Source organism: Brienomyrus brachyistius, unplaced genomic scaffold (assembly GCF_023856365.1).
Source record: "Brienomyrus brachyistius isolate T26 unplaced genomic scaffold, BBRACH_0.4 scaffold66, whole genome shotgun sequence".
NCBI classification, from domain to species: Eukaryota; Metazoa; Chordata; class Actinopteri; order Osteoglossiformes; family Mormyridae; genus Brienomyrus; species Brienomyrus brachyistius.
Window position 1 is genome coordinate 331,032 of NW_026042341.1, and position 16,954 is coordinate 347,985.

At 41.3% G+C, this 16,954-nt stretch overlaps 1 protein-coding gene across 1 annotated transcript in view; it reads left to right on the top strand.

Moving 5' to 3' along the window:
* Positions 1 to 16,954, top strand: part of LOC125725386 (adhesion G protein-coupled receptor F5-like) — a 57,261-nt gene that overhangs the window by 39,155 nt on the left and 1,152 nt on the right. The window contains exons 14-33 of the mRNA XM_049002264.1: positions 765 to 809; positions 1,017 to 1,061; positions 1,351 to 1,395; positions 3,066 to 3,110; positions 3,356 to 3,400; positions 4,109 to 4,153; positions 4,440 to 4,484; positions 4,797 to 4,838; positions 5,375 to 5,404; positions 5,971 to 6,077; positions 6,355 to 6,413; positions 6,683 to 6,828; positions 7,607 to 7,807; positions 12,386 to 12,607; positions 12,856 to 13,008; positions 13,225 to 13,400; positions 14,134 to 14,298; positions 14,662 to 16,008; positions 16,709 to 16,750; positions 16,867 to 16,926. Of these exons, the coding sequence (XP_048858221.1) occupies positions 765 to 809; positions 1,017 to 1,061; positions 1,351 to 1,395; positions 3,066 to 3,110; positions 3,356 to 3,400; positions 4,109 to 4,153; positions 4,440 to 4,484; positions 4,797 to 4,838; positions 5,375 to 5,404; positions 5,971 to 6,077; positions 6,355 to 6,413; positions 6,683 to 6,828; positions 7,607 to 7,807; positions 12,386 to 12,607; positions 12,856 to 13,008; positions 13,225 to 13,400; positions 14,134 to 14,298; positions 14,662 to 16,008; positions 16,709 to 16,750; positions 16,867 to 16,926 (3,065 nt within the window). The remainder of the gene's footprint in view (positions 1 to 764; positions 810 to 1,016; positions 1,062 to 1,350; positions 1,396 to 3,065; positions 3,111 to 3,355; positions 3,401 to 4,108; positions 4,154 to 4,439; positions 4,485 to 4,796; positions 4,839 to 5,374; positions 5,405 to 5,970; positions 6,078 to 6,354; positions 6,414 to 6,682; positions 6,829 to 7,606; positions 7,808 to 12,385; positions 12,608 to 12,855; positions 13,009 to 13,224; positions 13,401 to 14,133; positions 14,299 to 14,661; positions 16,009 to 16,708; positions 16,751 to 16,866; positions 16,927 to 16,954) is intronic.

Consider the following 16,954-nt stretch of genomic DNA (forward strand, 5'->3'; position numbering starts at 1 on the left):
AACAAGCAGCTTCACTTCAACACCTAATACAACAGCTGGTATGTATCAGTCTTCATCTGATGCTTTCAGTGATTCCCAGATTATCTTAATTCGTGCCATGACTACGCACCACAAATGTGATCGAGGATGCAAAAAAACAATGCCAATCCGATTAGCTATATCTACAGGTGTTCTCTTACCCAGACATTTTCTGTTTCCTCCAGACCTACCTAGAAGTTTCTCATAGGTAATCATCCGGTTTTACTTTCTCTTTTTTGTAGGTTCTATAGCAAGCAGCACCACGTCAACACCTAATACAACAGCTGGTATGTATTAGTCTTCTTCAGATTCTGTCATTGATTCCCAGATCATCCGAATCCAAAAATTAGCCTGTGGGCACAATTAAACTAATGCACCACTGCGATTAGCCAGATCAATGACGGTTCCCCTACCCGGATCTTTTCTATTCCCTCCAGACCTACCTAGAATTTTCTTGTAGCTAATCATCCTGCTTTACTTTCTCTTTTTCGTAGGTTCTGTAACAAGCAGCACCACTTCAACACCTAATACAACAGCTGGTATGTATCAGTCTTCATCAGATTCTGTCATTGATTCTCAGATCATCTAAATCCGAAAATTAGCCTTTGGGCACAATTAAACTAATGCACCGCTGGGATTAGCCAGATCAATGGCTGATCTCCTGCCCAGACTTTTTCTATTCCCTCCAGAACTACCTAGAATTTTCTAGTAGCTAATCATCCTGCTTTACTTTCTCTTTTTCGTAGGTTCTATAGCAAGCAGCATCACTTCAGCACCTAATACAACAGCTGGTATGTATCAGTCTTCATCAGATTCTGTCATTCATTCCCAGATCATCCAAATCCGAAAATTAGTATGCGGCAACAATTAAACTAATGCACCACTGGGATTATCCTGATCTATGGCTGATCTCCTACCCAGTCTTTTTCTATTCCCTCCAGAACTACCTAGAATTTTCTCATAACTAATCATCCTGCTTTACTTTTTCTTTTTCAAAGGTTCTGTAACAAGCAGCACCACTTCAACACCTAATACCACGGCTGGTATGTTTCAGTCTTCATCAGATTCTGTCAGTGATTCCCATATCATCTTAATTCGTGCAATGACTAAACACCACAAATGTGATCGAGGATGCAAAAAAACAATGCCAATCTCAGATCATCTGAATCCGATCTTTTCCTAAGTAGTGTAAATTAGCATTTGGGCACAATATAAATAAACGCGATTATCCAGGTGTATGGCTGATCTGTTATCCAGACTTTCACTTCCCTTTGAACGTGCCTCGAGTTTCCTCGTAGCTAATCTCCTGGTTTACTTTCTCTGTTTTTGTAGGTTTTGCAACAAATAGCACCACTTCAGCAGCTAATAGAACGATTGGTATGTATCAGTCTTCATCAGATTCTGTCATTGATTGGCACATCATCTGAATCCTGTCATTTCCTAAGCAGCGTGAATTAGCTTGTTGGCACAAAAAAAATGAAGCATCTGTGGGCCTGGCGAGGCTCTGTACTACGAAGCGGGGCTACTTGTCGATTTTAAGTTAGTCTGGGCAAAATGTATGTAAATGTAACTGATAGAACAGCCGGTATGTATCAGGATTCATCAGATTCTGTCACTGATTCAGAGATCATTTGAATCTGTATCTTTCATGGATCCAGGCGGGTTTGGAGCGGAGACGAGGTATAGTGCAGGTTGGAGCAGAAATGGACGACCCACTGGCGGCTCATAGGACAAATGGAGATTTATTATGCAAAACAGAAAAAACTAAGAACACTCCAAAAAACCAAAAGGACCACAAGGGGTCAAAAATACTAAAGGGGATAAACAAAGACTAAATTTACAATGGGGAATCAGGCAACAACAAACATAAAACAATGAACCACTAAGAGACAGAACTCAGGCAGGGACTTAAATAGTAAAACTGAACTGGGTAACAAGACAGCAGGAGAGAGACAGACAATTAAACAATAGGGGAAGGTGCAGGACAATGAACAATCAGGAACACACACACAAGGGCAAGGACAAGAACGGGCAACAGGTGGAACTAATCAACTCAGGGAACTGGGAGGGGACAACCTAAGACTGTCAAAAAGGAGGAAACAGAATCTACACTAGGGGAACAGGCATGTAGAAACAAGCACAAAACATGAAACCAAATACAATTCACAAGACAAGGAAACAAGAACTCGTGCAATGAAACATTAGGGAACAAAATCTACAAAAACAGAGGAGGCAGGATTCGAACATAAGACAGGGGATCACAGGCAAGTAGCCACAAATGCAACACATTGAGCCATGCAGCTGACAGGAACAAAGTGAAACACAAAGACTGACAAGAGGGACAGGATGGCCAGTGATGCCTGCTGGCCAAACGGGGAAGGGACACAAAAGCCCGAGACAACAGGGGCTGACCCTGACAGCATCATTGCTAAGCACCACAAATTTGCAGCGTAAGGGTGCAAAAAAAGCACCAATGAGACTGGCCAGTGCTACAGGTGATCTACTAACTAAGACTTTCTCTAATGCCTCCAAAATCTGGTAGAATTTCCTCTTAGCTAACCATCGAGTTGTCCTGTCTGACTTCTGTATTTTCTGTAAAAAGCAATAGAATTTAATTCTATAGTTACTCCCATAACCCAAACAAGTCCAAAAGCTGGTACTGTATGCTACTCACCATATGCAATCTTTTTCCTTCATAATCCTTAACCATTAAATTTAAATACACTTAAACATCAGGTATAAAGTACTTGTGAACAGTCATCAAAACAGAATTTTGCTTTGTCTGAAATATTTCCTTTCACAAATAAACTGTCATGTGGTTTTGTTTGTGAATATTTCTAATGCCTGAAATATCACTTTGGTTTGGTGTAACTTTCAGAAAGCCTCGGTATAAGCTTATTTTTCATGTCTTCTGTATGTTCTCCCCCAAAAGTACCCCTAAATGTCAAAGAATGTTCTTAGGTAACCCGACTTTTTCTCTGCAAACATTTAGAATACCTAAAATCTCCTCTTAGCTAATCATCCAGATGTCCTTTCTGTCTTCTTAGGTTCCATAAGAAACAGCACCACTCCAGCAGCTAAAAGACCAACTGGTAAGTATCAGTCTACATCAGATCCTGTCATTGATTTTCAGACCGGTCTTAATCATTACATGATGGGCCAAGTTTTGGAGGCTCAGATGGAGCGGAGGCTGTGGTGGCCCCCTATGGGCCAGGCTTGGGAATCTGGGGCGGAGCGGAGGCCCCCAGTGGGCCGGGCTTGGGAATATCAGGAAACATTTAGAATACCTAAAATCTCCTCTTAGCTAATCATCCAGATGTCCTTTCTGTCTTCTTAGGTTCCATAAGAAACAGCACCACTCCAGCAGCTAAAAGACCAACTGGTAAGTATCAGTCTACATCAGATCCTGTCATTGATTTTCAGACCGGTCTTAATCATTACATGATGGGCCAAGTTTTGGAGGCTCAGACGGAGCGGAGGCTGTGGTGGCCCCCTGTGGGCCGGGCTCGGGAATCTGGGGCGGAGCAGATGCCCCCTGTGGGCCAGGCTTGGGAATCTGGGGCGGAGCAGATGCCCCCTGTGGGCCAGGCTTGGGAATCTGGGGCAGAACAGTTGCCCCCTGTGGGCAGGGCTGGGGAATCTGGGGCGGAGTGGAGGCCCCCAGTGGGCCAGGCTTGAGAATCTGGGGCGGAGCAGTGGCCCCCTGTGGGCGGGGCTGGGGAATCTGGGGCGGAGTGGAGGCCCCCTGTGGGCCAGGGTTGGGAATCTGGGGCGGAGCAGTGGCCCCCCTGTGGGCCGGGCTCGGGAATCTGGGGCGGAGCAGATGCCCCCTGTGGGCCAGGCTTGGGAATCTGGGGCGGAGCAGATGCCCCCTGTGGGCCAGGCTTGGGAATCTGGGGCAGAACAGTGGCCCCCTGTGGGCAGGGCTGGGGAATCTGGGGCGGAGTGGAGGCCCCCTATGGGCCAGGCTTGAGAATCTGGGGCGGAGCAGTGGCCCCCTGTGGGCGGGACTCGGGAATATCAGGAAACTTTTAGAATACCTAGAATCTCCTCTTAGCTAATCATCCAGTTGTCCTTTCTGTCTTCTTAGGTTCCATAAGAAACAGCACCACTCCAGCAGCTAAAAGACCAACTGGTAAGTATCAGTCTACATCAGATCCTGTCATTGATTTTCAGACCGGTCTTAATCATTACATGATGGGCCAAGTTTTGGAGGCTCAGACGGAGCGGAGGCTGTGGTGGCCCCCTGTGGGCCGGGCTCGGGAATCTGGGGCGGAGCAGATGCCCCCTGTGGGCCAGGCTTGGGAATCTGGGGCGGAGCAGTGCCCCCAGTGGGCGGGGCTCGGGAATCTCGGGAAACATTTAGAATACCTAAAATCTCCTCTTAGCTAATCATCCAGATGTCCTTTCTGTCTTCTTAGGTTCCATAAGAAACAGCACCACTCCAGCAGCTAAAAGACCAACTGGTAAGTATCAGTCTACATCAGATCCTGTCATTGATTTTCAGACCGGTCTTAATCATTACCTTTCAGAATTATAAAACATTATGCGTGGAGAATGCAATAATATTTCAGAGAAATGTACTTTTTAGAAAAAAATACTGTTTGTATTGCAAACTTTTAAAATCAGAATCTGAAAAAATCAGAACCTAAAGGAAATTATTCCTGTCGTCTTCATATTTTGCTCTTAGTTAGCCAGGCTTTTTATTTTATTTCTTGCCAAGCATTTAAATTACCTACCTGAGCTAACTTTCCAGTTGTTGTTTCTGTCTTCTGTAGCTTCACCAATAGCAACACCGATTCCAACCACATCAGCATCTGGTATGTATGTCATTCTTCATATCCTCTCATTGACTGTAGAATAGTATGGAATATTTACATTCAAGAAATCTAAAAAGTGAAGCATACAGAATTTAAGAATGCTCTTAGCTAAACAGACATTTAGGCTTGTTCGTAAACATTTTTGCTCCCATATGTCACTTTTAGAAAGCCTGAGTATCAGCTTATTGTACATGTCCTCTGTATGTACAGTATGAGAATATTATTAGCTAGCCAGACTTGTTCTTTTCCGTCCTCATCCATTTAAACTACCTAGAATTTCCTACTAGCTTATCATTTTCAGTTAAGCAGAAATTTAGTTTTGTTTGCAAGAATGGCTATTGGCTGAAATATCCCCTTGTGTCTTTGTCACTTTGTAACTTCTTAAATATCTCTGTCTCATTTCAGTCTTCTGTATCTTATCCCACTGAAATACACACACATTCTCTGATTCTTTGTCTTATTATTTCAAATCATTATATTTAATAAACATGAATAGTCAGTCCTGCCAAGTTTGACATTATTCCTTCCATTTGTAGTTTCTCCCGTGACCCCAAGTCCAAATACCGGTATGTACCATTATTCACCATATGCAGTATTTTTTTTCCTTTATAAGCCTTAAGTAATTAAATTTTAAAGAAAGTGAAACATTGGGTATGAAGAATTTGAGAACATTCTTAACTAAAGAGAATTTTGCTTTGTTTGTGAGTGTTTCTATGGCCTGAAATGTCCACTCGGCTTAGTGTTACTTTTAGAGATGTCAGTATCAGCTTAATTCCCTGGTCTTCTGCATGATCTCCCCAATGTAAAAGAAAAAATCCATTTAACTTGCAAAAAAGTTCAGTTTACATGAACAAACGAATAATTTTCTGCTGTAAGCATCTTTATTTTGACCATGAAACTCATGGTTTTTGGCCACTTTTGCTGTACCCAGTAAATGTCAAAGATTGTTTACTATCTTGGAGGGACCTTTTTCCCAGTTAGAAAAATGTCGTAGCGCATCATGAGGAACCCTAAGCTCTCTCATACAATACTGCATGTATGCATTTCCTAATGATCAGTGATTACGGAAAACAATTTCTTCATTAAAAAAATGCATTAATGTTCAATGAATTTGTCTTTCATCCTTTTAAAGAATTTACACTGCTGATGTCATTTAAAATTCTACTCACCTTTGACCAAGATTTGGCTAATTCATCAAGCTCAAAATTCAAAACATTAAAAAAAGACATAGATGCAATTGTAAGTATATGTTCTTAAAATACTTCCAACATTCAGATACATACAATACACACATTAAATATAATGTTTTATGTAATTTGTATTTTTGCCATTTTTTTAAAGAAAACTTTCAGTTTATAATATTGTATTTTACTCTGCTATACAACTGAAGATCAATATGTTATCAGCATAATATATATATATATATATATATCTCAATGTACTGTTTGAAAAGGCTGCAAAAAGCAGTTTGCTAATTATGCATTTTGATTAACATAAAATTTCTTCTTTTACCCAGCTCACAAAAAATTACCAAAATTTAAATGGTTTTGTTGCAGTCTATGTCCTTCGCTTCAGGTAAGTCAGGAAAATATCAGGAAAGTGTCCTTCTATAATATATTTAGTTAGTATATTTAGGATTTCTGCTTGTTTTTAGCTGTTCTTTATCATCATTGGTAGTAGTGTAGTAGTACAGTAATAGTAATATTTTCCATAGTAGTAGTAAAACTGTTAGTGAAAATATAGTAGAAGTAAATTAGAAAAACACACATTTTATAAATACTCAGAACACATTATTACTCATTATTTCTGTAATTTAAACAAAATTCCTGTGTTTTGTTTGTCAGGAGTGGCAGTGTGATTACAGACTTTGTACTGCAGACAAACAGTGTGAATTCCAATGAAATTGCCACATCGAACAGTAAGGTTGCAGTGGCTCTTCAGGCCCAGAATTACAGTGTTGACCCAAGTTCCTTCAGTGGAGTTATTGAAGGTAGGATGAAAATCACAGGCAATAAATGGTTTGTCACTGCAGACAGATACACAAAGTTTCACTTGAAACAATTGAAACTGCTTGACTAAGGTGAAGACTTAGTCAGCTTAGATCATTTTTCCATTTAGCTGGTCCATAACACAATCCACACTGAAGTGACAATTTAAAGAGAAGCCGTGAATTACGGGGATCTCAGTAATTACAGTGATTTAATTTTGTTATTGATATGTTTTCATATAAAATTTTACTTTAAAGACTAAGGCAGGGGTGTCCAATCTTCTCCGGAAAGGGCCGGTGTGTATGGAGGTTTTTGGGGTAACCTTTAGGTCAGCTGGTCACACCCAGGTGTGAGGACTCTTCAGCCAATCAGTCCTCTAATTAGTGGGGGCTCTAGAATAAAGTATGCCAATGTTTCCCAACCGAGTCCTTGGGGACCCCCAGACAGTCCACATTTTTGCCCCCTTCCAGCTCCCAGCCAATCAAGAACACAAAGTACCTGGTACAGTACAGGTGTGTTAGGAACTGAGAGGGAACAAAAAATGGACTGAGAAGCAGTGCACTAATATTTTACTTATAGCAGATCAATGCTTGTGTCCAGATGGTCGTTGGTTTGGATCCCATGTCCAACAGAGTAACCATATCACTGTCGACCCTTTGAGCAAGACCATTGACCCCAGCTGCTCCAGGGATGCTGGGGGTTTTGTGCAAAGCACTAGCAGATCTGATTGTTACTGTATGACTGCATGCTAACAGCTTCTCCCCTCCTTATTTCTTTAAGGAAATCAGCCTTTTATTAAGAACTATGATATTATATATCCTGGTACCACTTTGCAGCTGACTTGTGTGGTTCCAGCAACTATGCAAATGGGATCTGGGTCATGGTCTGTGAATGGTCTGCCGGTGTCAAACAATGCAAAGTATTCAATCACCAATTCACCTCCCACACTGACTATTCAGGACATGAGCATTGATGACGACGGTAAGTAGATTGCCAACTTATTATTTTTAGGTTAAAATAAATCAACCATAAGTGAGTATCAATGCACAGTAAAGAGTGCAATAGCAATGGTATTAATTGATGAGTAACGTGGTATACTCCGTATTCCAAAACTCTCCATGTTTTTATACACACACTGTATATAGTTTTATGTTGCTGAGATAAATCCAATAACTTATTTCTCAGATTGCATGCATATGCGCTTGCATATTAATGTCATTTAAAATGTGCCATGCACTCAGATTTGTCCAAATATAACAAATATACTTACCAGTCATCTCTGAAAAGCTACCACAACCAGGTGTTATGTGGGCATCCTCTTGGCCGGGTCCAGCCACTCGGGTCCTCAGCAATGAGGAGCCTGCAAGCCGGATCACCGTCTGGGAAACGCGCCACATGGCCATAGTGCCGTAACTGAAGCTCCCTCACAATGCAGTTAATGTGCCTCAATCGGGACTCCTATAGCAACCACTCATTCGACACAAAGTCAAATCAGCGACCCAAGGATTCTCCGAATAGACACAGTACCGAAGGAGTCCAGTCTTCGTCTCAGCTCACTGGATAGTGTCCATGTCTCACAGCCATACAGCAAGACAGGGAGCACCAGGACTCTAAAGACTAGGACCTTCATCGTCTTGCAAAGATATCGGGAGCACCACACACCCCTTTCCAGCAACCTCATGATCCCCCATGCTCTTCCAGTCCTTCTGTTGACTTCATAGGAAGAGTTACCATGCATGAATGTTGATACTCTCCCCGCAGACAGACGGCAGACACTCAGACTCCTCACTCAGTCTCTCGAGAGCCCCTATCAGAGCTTCCATTGACTCAGTTAGGATCACAGCATCGTCGACAAAGTCAAGATCAGTGAATTTTTCTTCACCAAAGGATGCCCCACAGCTGCTGGACCCCACAACCCTGCCCAACACCCAATCCATACACGCATTGAACAGAGTAGGAGCAAGAATACACCCCTGGCAAATCCTAGAATCAACTAGAAAGAACGTAGAGGTTCTCCCTCCACTCTGCACAGCACTCACAGTACCAGTGTATAGGCCGGCCATGATGTCCAGCAACTTCAGGGGAATCCCACAAAGTCTCAGGATGTCCCACAGGGCAACTCGATCAACGGAGTTAAACGCTTTACAAAAATCAACAAAGGCTGCAAAGGACCTCAGCCGATATTCGCGTCTGTGCTCAATGAGAACCATCAGTGCAAGGATACATTTGATAGTAGACTTCTTAGACGTAAAACCAGACTACTCCAGTCACTGACAGACAAGCAAGTAATCACGGATCGTGTTAAGGATGACTCTAGCAAGGACCTTATCCGGCACTGAAAGCAGTGTTATACCCCTGTAGTTGCTGCAATCCAGGCGATCACCCTTCCCTTTCCAGATAGAGACTGCAAGTGTCGTTTTCCAGTTAGTTTGGATGATGCTTGACTCCCAAATGGAAGCAAAGATTGTCTGCAATGCCTTGAGGACAGCCTTACCACCAACCTGGAGAAGTTCACCCTGGATACCACAGATCCCTGCAGCCTTCCCTACCCTCAGCTGATTCACCTTCTGTGCAATCTCAGTGACATTGAGTGGTTCACAGCTGATTGGAGGGTCAGCTTCGAAAACTGTGGACCCAGAGATGTCCAACATCCTAGCTGGAGGGTCAGCTTTAAACAGCCCAGTGGGTCACAACTGCAGTGTCATCCGTAATGACTGTTCCATCACTCGCCCTGACCACAAGTCCCCGAGGAACAGATTCAGATGTGCATAATGCTTTGATTCCTCTGCAAGCAGCATGTGGGTCAGTAGGCCACAGATGTGTCACCTACTCACAGATTTGCCTAACAAACGCCTCCTTATCTGCCCTCAGAGCCCTCATAGGCATCCTTTTCAGTTCCCGGTACAGACTGGAGTTGCCACCAAGTCGTGCGCTGCAACTCCTCTAGAAAATATCCAGGGTGCCCTGCAAGATGAAGCTTCGGGGAACACTGGCAACACCAACACAAGTTTTAAAAGAGATGAGGGATATTAATAGCCAACCTTTAACTTTACTATTCCAGAAATCGTTATCTGCTGGTGTGGTACCTTCTGATTGGAAGCATGCTAATATAACACCCATGTTCAAAAAAGTTGATAGAAGTAATCCAGTAAACTATAGACTAAAATAATGGAAGCTATAATCCAAGTGAAAATGGATGATTACCTGGATTCAAGTAACATTCTGAGGAATAGCCAACATGGATTTAGGAGACGTAGATCCTGCTTAACTAATTTACTTGAGTTCCTTGAGGAAGCTACCAGAGAAACTGATCACAAAAAGGCATATGATGTGATCTACCGCTATTGTTCCTAATTTACATTAATGATATTGACACCGATACATACAGTAAACTGGTTAAATTTTCAGATGACACCAAGGTGGGTGGTGTAGCAGATACTGATCTAGCAGCAGAGAGGCTACAACAGGATCTGGATTTAATTAGCGACTGGGCTGATACCTGGCAGATGAAATTTAACATAGATAAATGTAAGGTAACCCATGCAGGGCGCAGAAATATAAAATACAGATATTTATGGGTTCCACGGAAATAAAGGTAGCTGATTACAAGAAAGAATTTGGTGTGTATGTTGTTGCTTCCATGTCAAGGGAGGTGATGCTACGATTTTATAATTCATTGGTAAGACCCCAACTAGAATATTGTGTGCAGGATTGGTCACCATAGACATTGCTGCCTTGCACAGGGTGCAACGTAGGGCAACGAGAATGATTCCTAGTTTTAGAGGAATGTCTTATGAGGAGAGGTTAGCTGAGCTGAATCAGTTTAGCCTCAAGCAAAGGACACAGGGGGGACATGATCCAGGTGTATAAGATTCTAACTGGTCGGGATGCTGTTCAGCCAAATGGCTATTTCAGTATTAGTTTAAATACTAACACTCGTGGCCATAAGTGGAAATTAGCGGGAGAACATTTTAAAACGAATTTTAGGAAGCACTTCTTTACACAGCGTGTAGTTAGAGTATGGAATTGTCTTCCTGCTAGTGTAGTACAAGCTAAAACCCTGGGTTCCTTTAAATCAGAGCTGAATAAGATTTTTACAACTCAGAGCTATTAGTTAAGTTTTCTCCAATCGAGTAAGTCTCCTATCGTTTGTAAATTTCTTATATTCTTATGCTCTAACTATCGGCAACTTTCAGGGTCTTATCATGGATGGTCTCCCACATCACATTAGAGTCATTAGAGTCATTAGAGTCACCCAAGTCTGCAATTTATTCACATAAATTACCTGCAAACTCATCAGAAACAACTTGATCATGGAGTCTAGCTAAGTCCAACCTTATTTTCCTGGTTGGTGGTAGCCTACTGGATCTAAGCTGAATCTTCAATGTAGCAACAAGAAGTCTGGTCAGAATTCACAAACTGGGCACTTCTGTAGACCCTGCAGTTCCGCAGCAGGCTCCAGCATCTGCCCATGAGGATGTAATTGATCTCCTTCGCCGCACCCCCAGTATTGGAGTAGCAAGTCCAATGATGCAGCTCATGGTGCTGGAACCAGGAACCAGCGACCCGCAGCCCCTGACCTTTCACAAAGTCAAGGAACTAGAGTCACTTTCACCACGGTCTCCAGACTCATGGGGGACCGACACAGTCTTCATAGCCAGCCCTGTCAGTGGTCCCGTTGAAGTCACCCATGACCAGAGGAGTGTCACCTCATGGGCATTCTTCAACCACCGAACAAAGTTGCGAGTAAAATGTCTCCCTCAACGAGACATCACACCGCAGTCGGAGCAAACACTGAGACAACAGACGAGACACTGAAGGAGTGTCTTAGCCTGAGTCTCATAATACGCTCATTGAAAGGAGAGACATCAGACACCGTCGGAATGAGCCGATCCGCTACAGCAACAGCTACTCCCTGAGTATGGCAGCCATCAGACCGACCAGACCAAAAGAAGGTATACCCACCTACCGGAATCTGACCAGTCCCCGGTCTGCGTACCTCCGAAACACAGAGTTTACGAAGCTCCGCAGACAGCAGAGGAAGTTGGTCATCTTGCCAGAGAGACAAGACATTCCACTCACCTGGAGATGGGTCGCCTCAAACTGGAACCCAAGTGCTACTCCCGTGGATAGCAGAAGAGTATTGTGCTTGTTTGTATCAAACAGCTGTGAGTTGTTTTACAGTGGCTGGAGTGCCAATTCCGCCACCAACCCCCAAAACATTTGTTTCCCTGCAAGTTGGAGGACCACTGAAACTCAAAATCTAGGAAAAAGTTCCACTAATGTTTCCTTGAGAGCCCTTTATCCAATCACAAACTCAATTCCACCCCCCTGAAAGTGATTTACACAACGCACTATTATTATGAAAAGAAGTATTATGAAATAAAACGTTGGTTTGGAAACCTGGCATTCAGGAATACATCAATGTGAAAAGTTGATAATAAAAGTTATATTTTATAAATGAGCTCCCTGACTAAGATACATGGTAATACTTTTATCTGTTATCCACCGTGAATAATATCCATGTTTCTTGCTGTTGTTTTTCTCTTTATAATCTAGGAATATACATGTTCACAATGACTCAGTCAATCTTCACATTTACCCACAAGGAATCCATTTCAGTGACAGATGTCATTCCTCCCATTATTCAGCTGAACATGTTAGCAACTAATGTTCCATGTGGAGCAAATGAAAATATCCCACTGACCTGCTGTGTTACATACTACCTACTTAAAAATGTTACCGCAAAATGGATGGACGGTTCTGTCGAAATACCCTCTGGTAATTTTTATTCTTCAAAATAACTGTCTAATAATAATAACTGTCTAATAACTGTTTTATTGTCCTTTGCCAAGTTCTTGTACATTGTCCCATGGATATATAATTTACATAGGCAGTAATTATTTGATATTAGTGTATGCATAATTTTCTTTAAAAGATGATTAAATTGATTTAATGTCCAGTTTGAATATTCGATCTGTTGAATATTGCAGTTGAATATTGTACATTTGATGTTTTTCATTTCACAGTACAGACCATTACAAACATGCTGTGTGTCAGTGTTGCATACCCAGTACCAAAGCAGTGCGATACAAAGCAACTGACATGCCAAGTGATGGTCAGGAAAGCATCTACAACTCAAACATTCACAGATGATGTAACAATAATGTTTTTCAGTGGAGGTACGATGTTAATGACTGTTGAAAAACAAGTGGCCCTATTCAGTGTGCAGCCCTATTCAAAATGAATTTTCATTCCCTTTGATAAAAATGCACAGTGCAATGCATTTTGTCCATTGGCAGCATTTCTGAAAAGTACTTATCATGTAATACCAGTAGAAGCATGTGTTTGCTTTTCAACTTAAAACACTAATCCAACTTCACGTTTATTTATTCTAGCGCCTGCCTGTAATGACATAACATACGGTGCTGGTATGAATGGAAATACGTCTACGGTTCTTTGCCCAGCAAGTTTTACAGGAAACAGGACTGTAGTTTGTGAAAATGGGATTTGGAATCTTCAGGAGGACAACTGTGTCTTCAGCCCAATAGTGACACTATCATTGTTTTCTCAGGTAGCACCTTTTGAATACTAACCATCCATCCACCCACCTGTTATCACACTGCTTACCCAGTATAAGGTGATACAGTCCATTAATCATACATACATTGTGTCATTCTGAAGAATTGCAGTATGTTTCCACACATCATGCATGATTATACGGTGATAAGGAGGACATGCAGACTCCGCACACACACACACACACACACACACGCACACACACACACACACACAGGGAATCGGTGTAATTTTAATTCCCAGCCCTGTAGATGTGAAGTAGCAGTACAGTACTATCCACTCAGCCACTGTGTCATTTCATATAGGTTAAGTTTACATTATGTATTGCATTTCAAGGAAACTATTTATAGGGAAAGAACTTGATGTTTTGTATAAAATTCAGTTTAAAGGAACTAATTGCTATATTGTTAGACCACTTGTTAGACCACTTGCTTATCTTTTATCCATTATCAAATCATAAAACATTATGGTCATATAAAATTCCAGACATAAATTACAGAAAAATTGCAATGTGGTCATTATCAAAAAATTCAGTGTGAGTTAGCAATTCGTGGGTCTGTGTTGTTTTTTACAAATTATAACATTTTTACACACTCAATTAAATGGAAATCACTGACTTTTTCAAAGCACTGGTACTTGGTATTTCCTGTATCAAAAAAACAATTGTTTTAAAAATATCTATCTAAAGTTCTTCTGTTCATTTTTAATTCTTGTTTACCTGTCAACAGAATCTGAGTTCAACTAATGTGTCGTCATTTGTGAGTGACCTTAAGACAACCACTACCGATTTTAAATCAAACATAACACAGTCATCAGCCACCGTTTCCTCTATTGTGAACATACTTGGCAATGTTGCAAAAGTTGCACAAAATTTAAGCAAAACTTCAATGCAGGTATGTTGAAACCGCAATGTTTTTTTGTGTTTTTTTTGGGGGGGCGGGGGGAGGGGGCTCATATTGCTATGTAAAATTTAGACTGTGTTAGTTATTTGGTTTGTAATGACCACACATTATTGATTTAACAATTAGCACAATGTTACTTACAAATATGCTCTGTTGTGTAAAGGAAATGATGTTTATTTAATACAAATAGGATTTCGAGGTCTAAAAAAAAACACTGTTTATCAGCTATAACATCTGAACGTCAAAATGTCCAGGAAAAAAAGAAGTATACGCTAAATCCTATAATCATGAATACTATTTAATATAATTATTACATTTTACCCATATATCCTGTTTTTTTTTTCTTTTTTGCAGGATGTTTTGGAAACAGTATCAGTTTTGGTGTCACCCCAAACTGAGCAATCGTGGGCAGGACTGAACAGTAACAACAGAACCCAAAGCACAAGCTCTGCTTTACTGGAGTCAATAGAAAATATTACACACAGTCTATCAAGCAATTCCTTTACAATAATTACAGCAAACATTCAGTTAATCAAAACAACATTAACCTTCCCTTTCAATGAAGCCATGAATTCATCTCAGATATTCATCCCAAGTCAAGGTCTTCCCAACAACACGAGTATCACAACAATCGTCTTTACGACTCTTGAGTTTGTCTTACCTCCTAGGACCACTGAAAACAGTACGAACAACTCTATCAATGGAGTTGTCATGTTAGCCTATATAAACGAAACCATTAATAATGTTTCAATGACATTTGATAAAACAAACAAAACAAAGGGAAACAACCAGTGTATGTTTTGGAACTTCAAAGTTTTTAATGGCTCCGGAGGCTGGGACTCAACTGGATGTCAACTGCAATCTGAAACGAATGACAGTGTCACCTGTTCCTGTAACCACCTGACTTCCTTTTCGATATTAATGTCACCTTTCGTACCTGAATCCATTGAGGTTGCTCTGAATTACATCACTTACATTGGAGTCAGCATATCAATGGGATCCCTGGTCTTATGCCTTATAATTGAAGCATTTGTGTGGAGTGTTGTCACTAAGAACAGCACGTCACACATGCGACACGTCACTATAGTGAACATTGCTCTGTCTCTGCTGATTGCTAACATATGGTTCATCATTGGAGCAGCTGTGTCAAATGTAGGCCAGTCCACACCGAAGAATGCATGCAGTGCTGCAACCTTCTTCATTCACCTCTTTTATCTTGCCTTGTTCTTCTGGATGCTGATCTCGGCCCTCTTCCTCTTCTACCGTACCATGATGGTTTTCTCCCACATGTCAAAGCGCACTATGATGGCCATTTCCTTCACAGTGGGCTACGGGGCACCACTCATCATTGCCATAATCACCATTGCAGTCACTGCCCCCAAAAATGGCTACTTCAGGCAAGATGATGCATGTTGGTTGAACTGGTACCAGACTAAAGCCCTCCTGGCATTTGTGATTCCAGCCTTGACCATCGTCGCTGTGAACCTGCTCATTCTAATCGTGATTCTGGTTAAAGTACTGATGAGGGGTGTTGGTGAGACCCGTCAGTCTGAGGAGAAGAATGCTCTGGTGGTCATCGCAAGGTGTGTCGCTGTTTTGACTCCCATCTTTGGCATCACCTGGGGACTTGGCATAGGGACCATGGTGGCACCTGCAAATCCTGGAGTCCACATTACATTTGCGATCTTGAATTCACTTCAGGTATGAGTAAAAATTTGGTAATTTCTGCTGTTTCTATTTTCTGAAGTAAAATTTGGATTCAAATTTAAATGTAATATGACTTGTGTAGTGGAGGTCAGAATGAAAAGGTTATGGATAATGTCTTCCATTCCCTCACTTCCCAGCTGTCAGACCACACAATGTTCAATTATAAGTAACATAAAGAGTTTTATTTTAATAAAGGGTATCCAGGTGTACGCGGGGGTGACTGAAGCCAAAACAACAAACCAAAAATGGTACTAACTAGATGAAAACAATCTGTCTAGGCAAAACGAAAAGTATTATACAACCCCAGCTCCCTTTCCCAAACAAAAACTGGAGAAAAGCTAACTTATAACAAAAAGCATTCATCCTTTTAAGTCTCACAAAATGGTAAGAAAGATTACAAGCAGACATCACACACATTGACGCAAACACCTCTGCACCCACAACAGGAAGTGTTGGGTCTGACAGCAGAGAGCAATTCGGTAGCCTGTGGTGGACGACCCTACAGACAAAAAAGCCAGTTCACCAGCCTTTTTTTCATTGTGGCAATTCTTTGGATCTACGTTTCATAATTCGCCCATAGTTGTAACACACAATAGTGAAACAATATTGAAAAGTAGAATAAATATTTCTCAGAATGGAATTATTTTGAAGTACATACTGAAAATGCTAATTATTCTTTTTACTTTTTTTCAAGGGGTTCTTCATTTTAGTATTTGGGACTCTTTTAGACAGCAAAGTAAGTACTAATATTGTATTTGAAATATTGTTGGATATGTCTTATTATACAGTGGAATGCAAAGACGTTTTATATTGTACCAGTTGCCATCATACACCCCTTTTCTTTGTGCACAGGTTCGATCAGCAGTTGTGGGAAGATTTTCATTTTTGCCTTCATTATCTAGCCGAACAAGAGTAAGTTCATCTTTGTATTTTGCCTCTC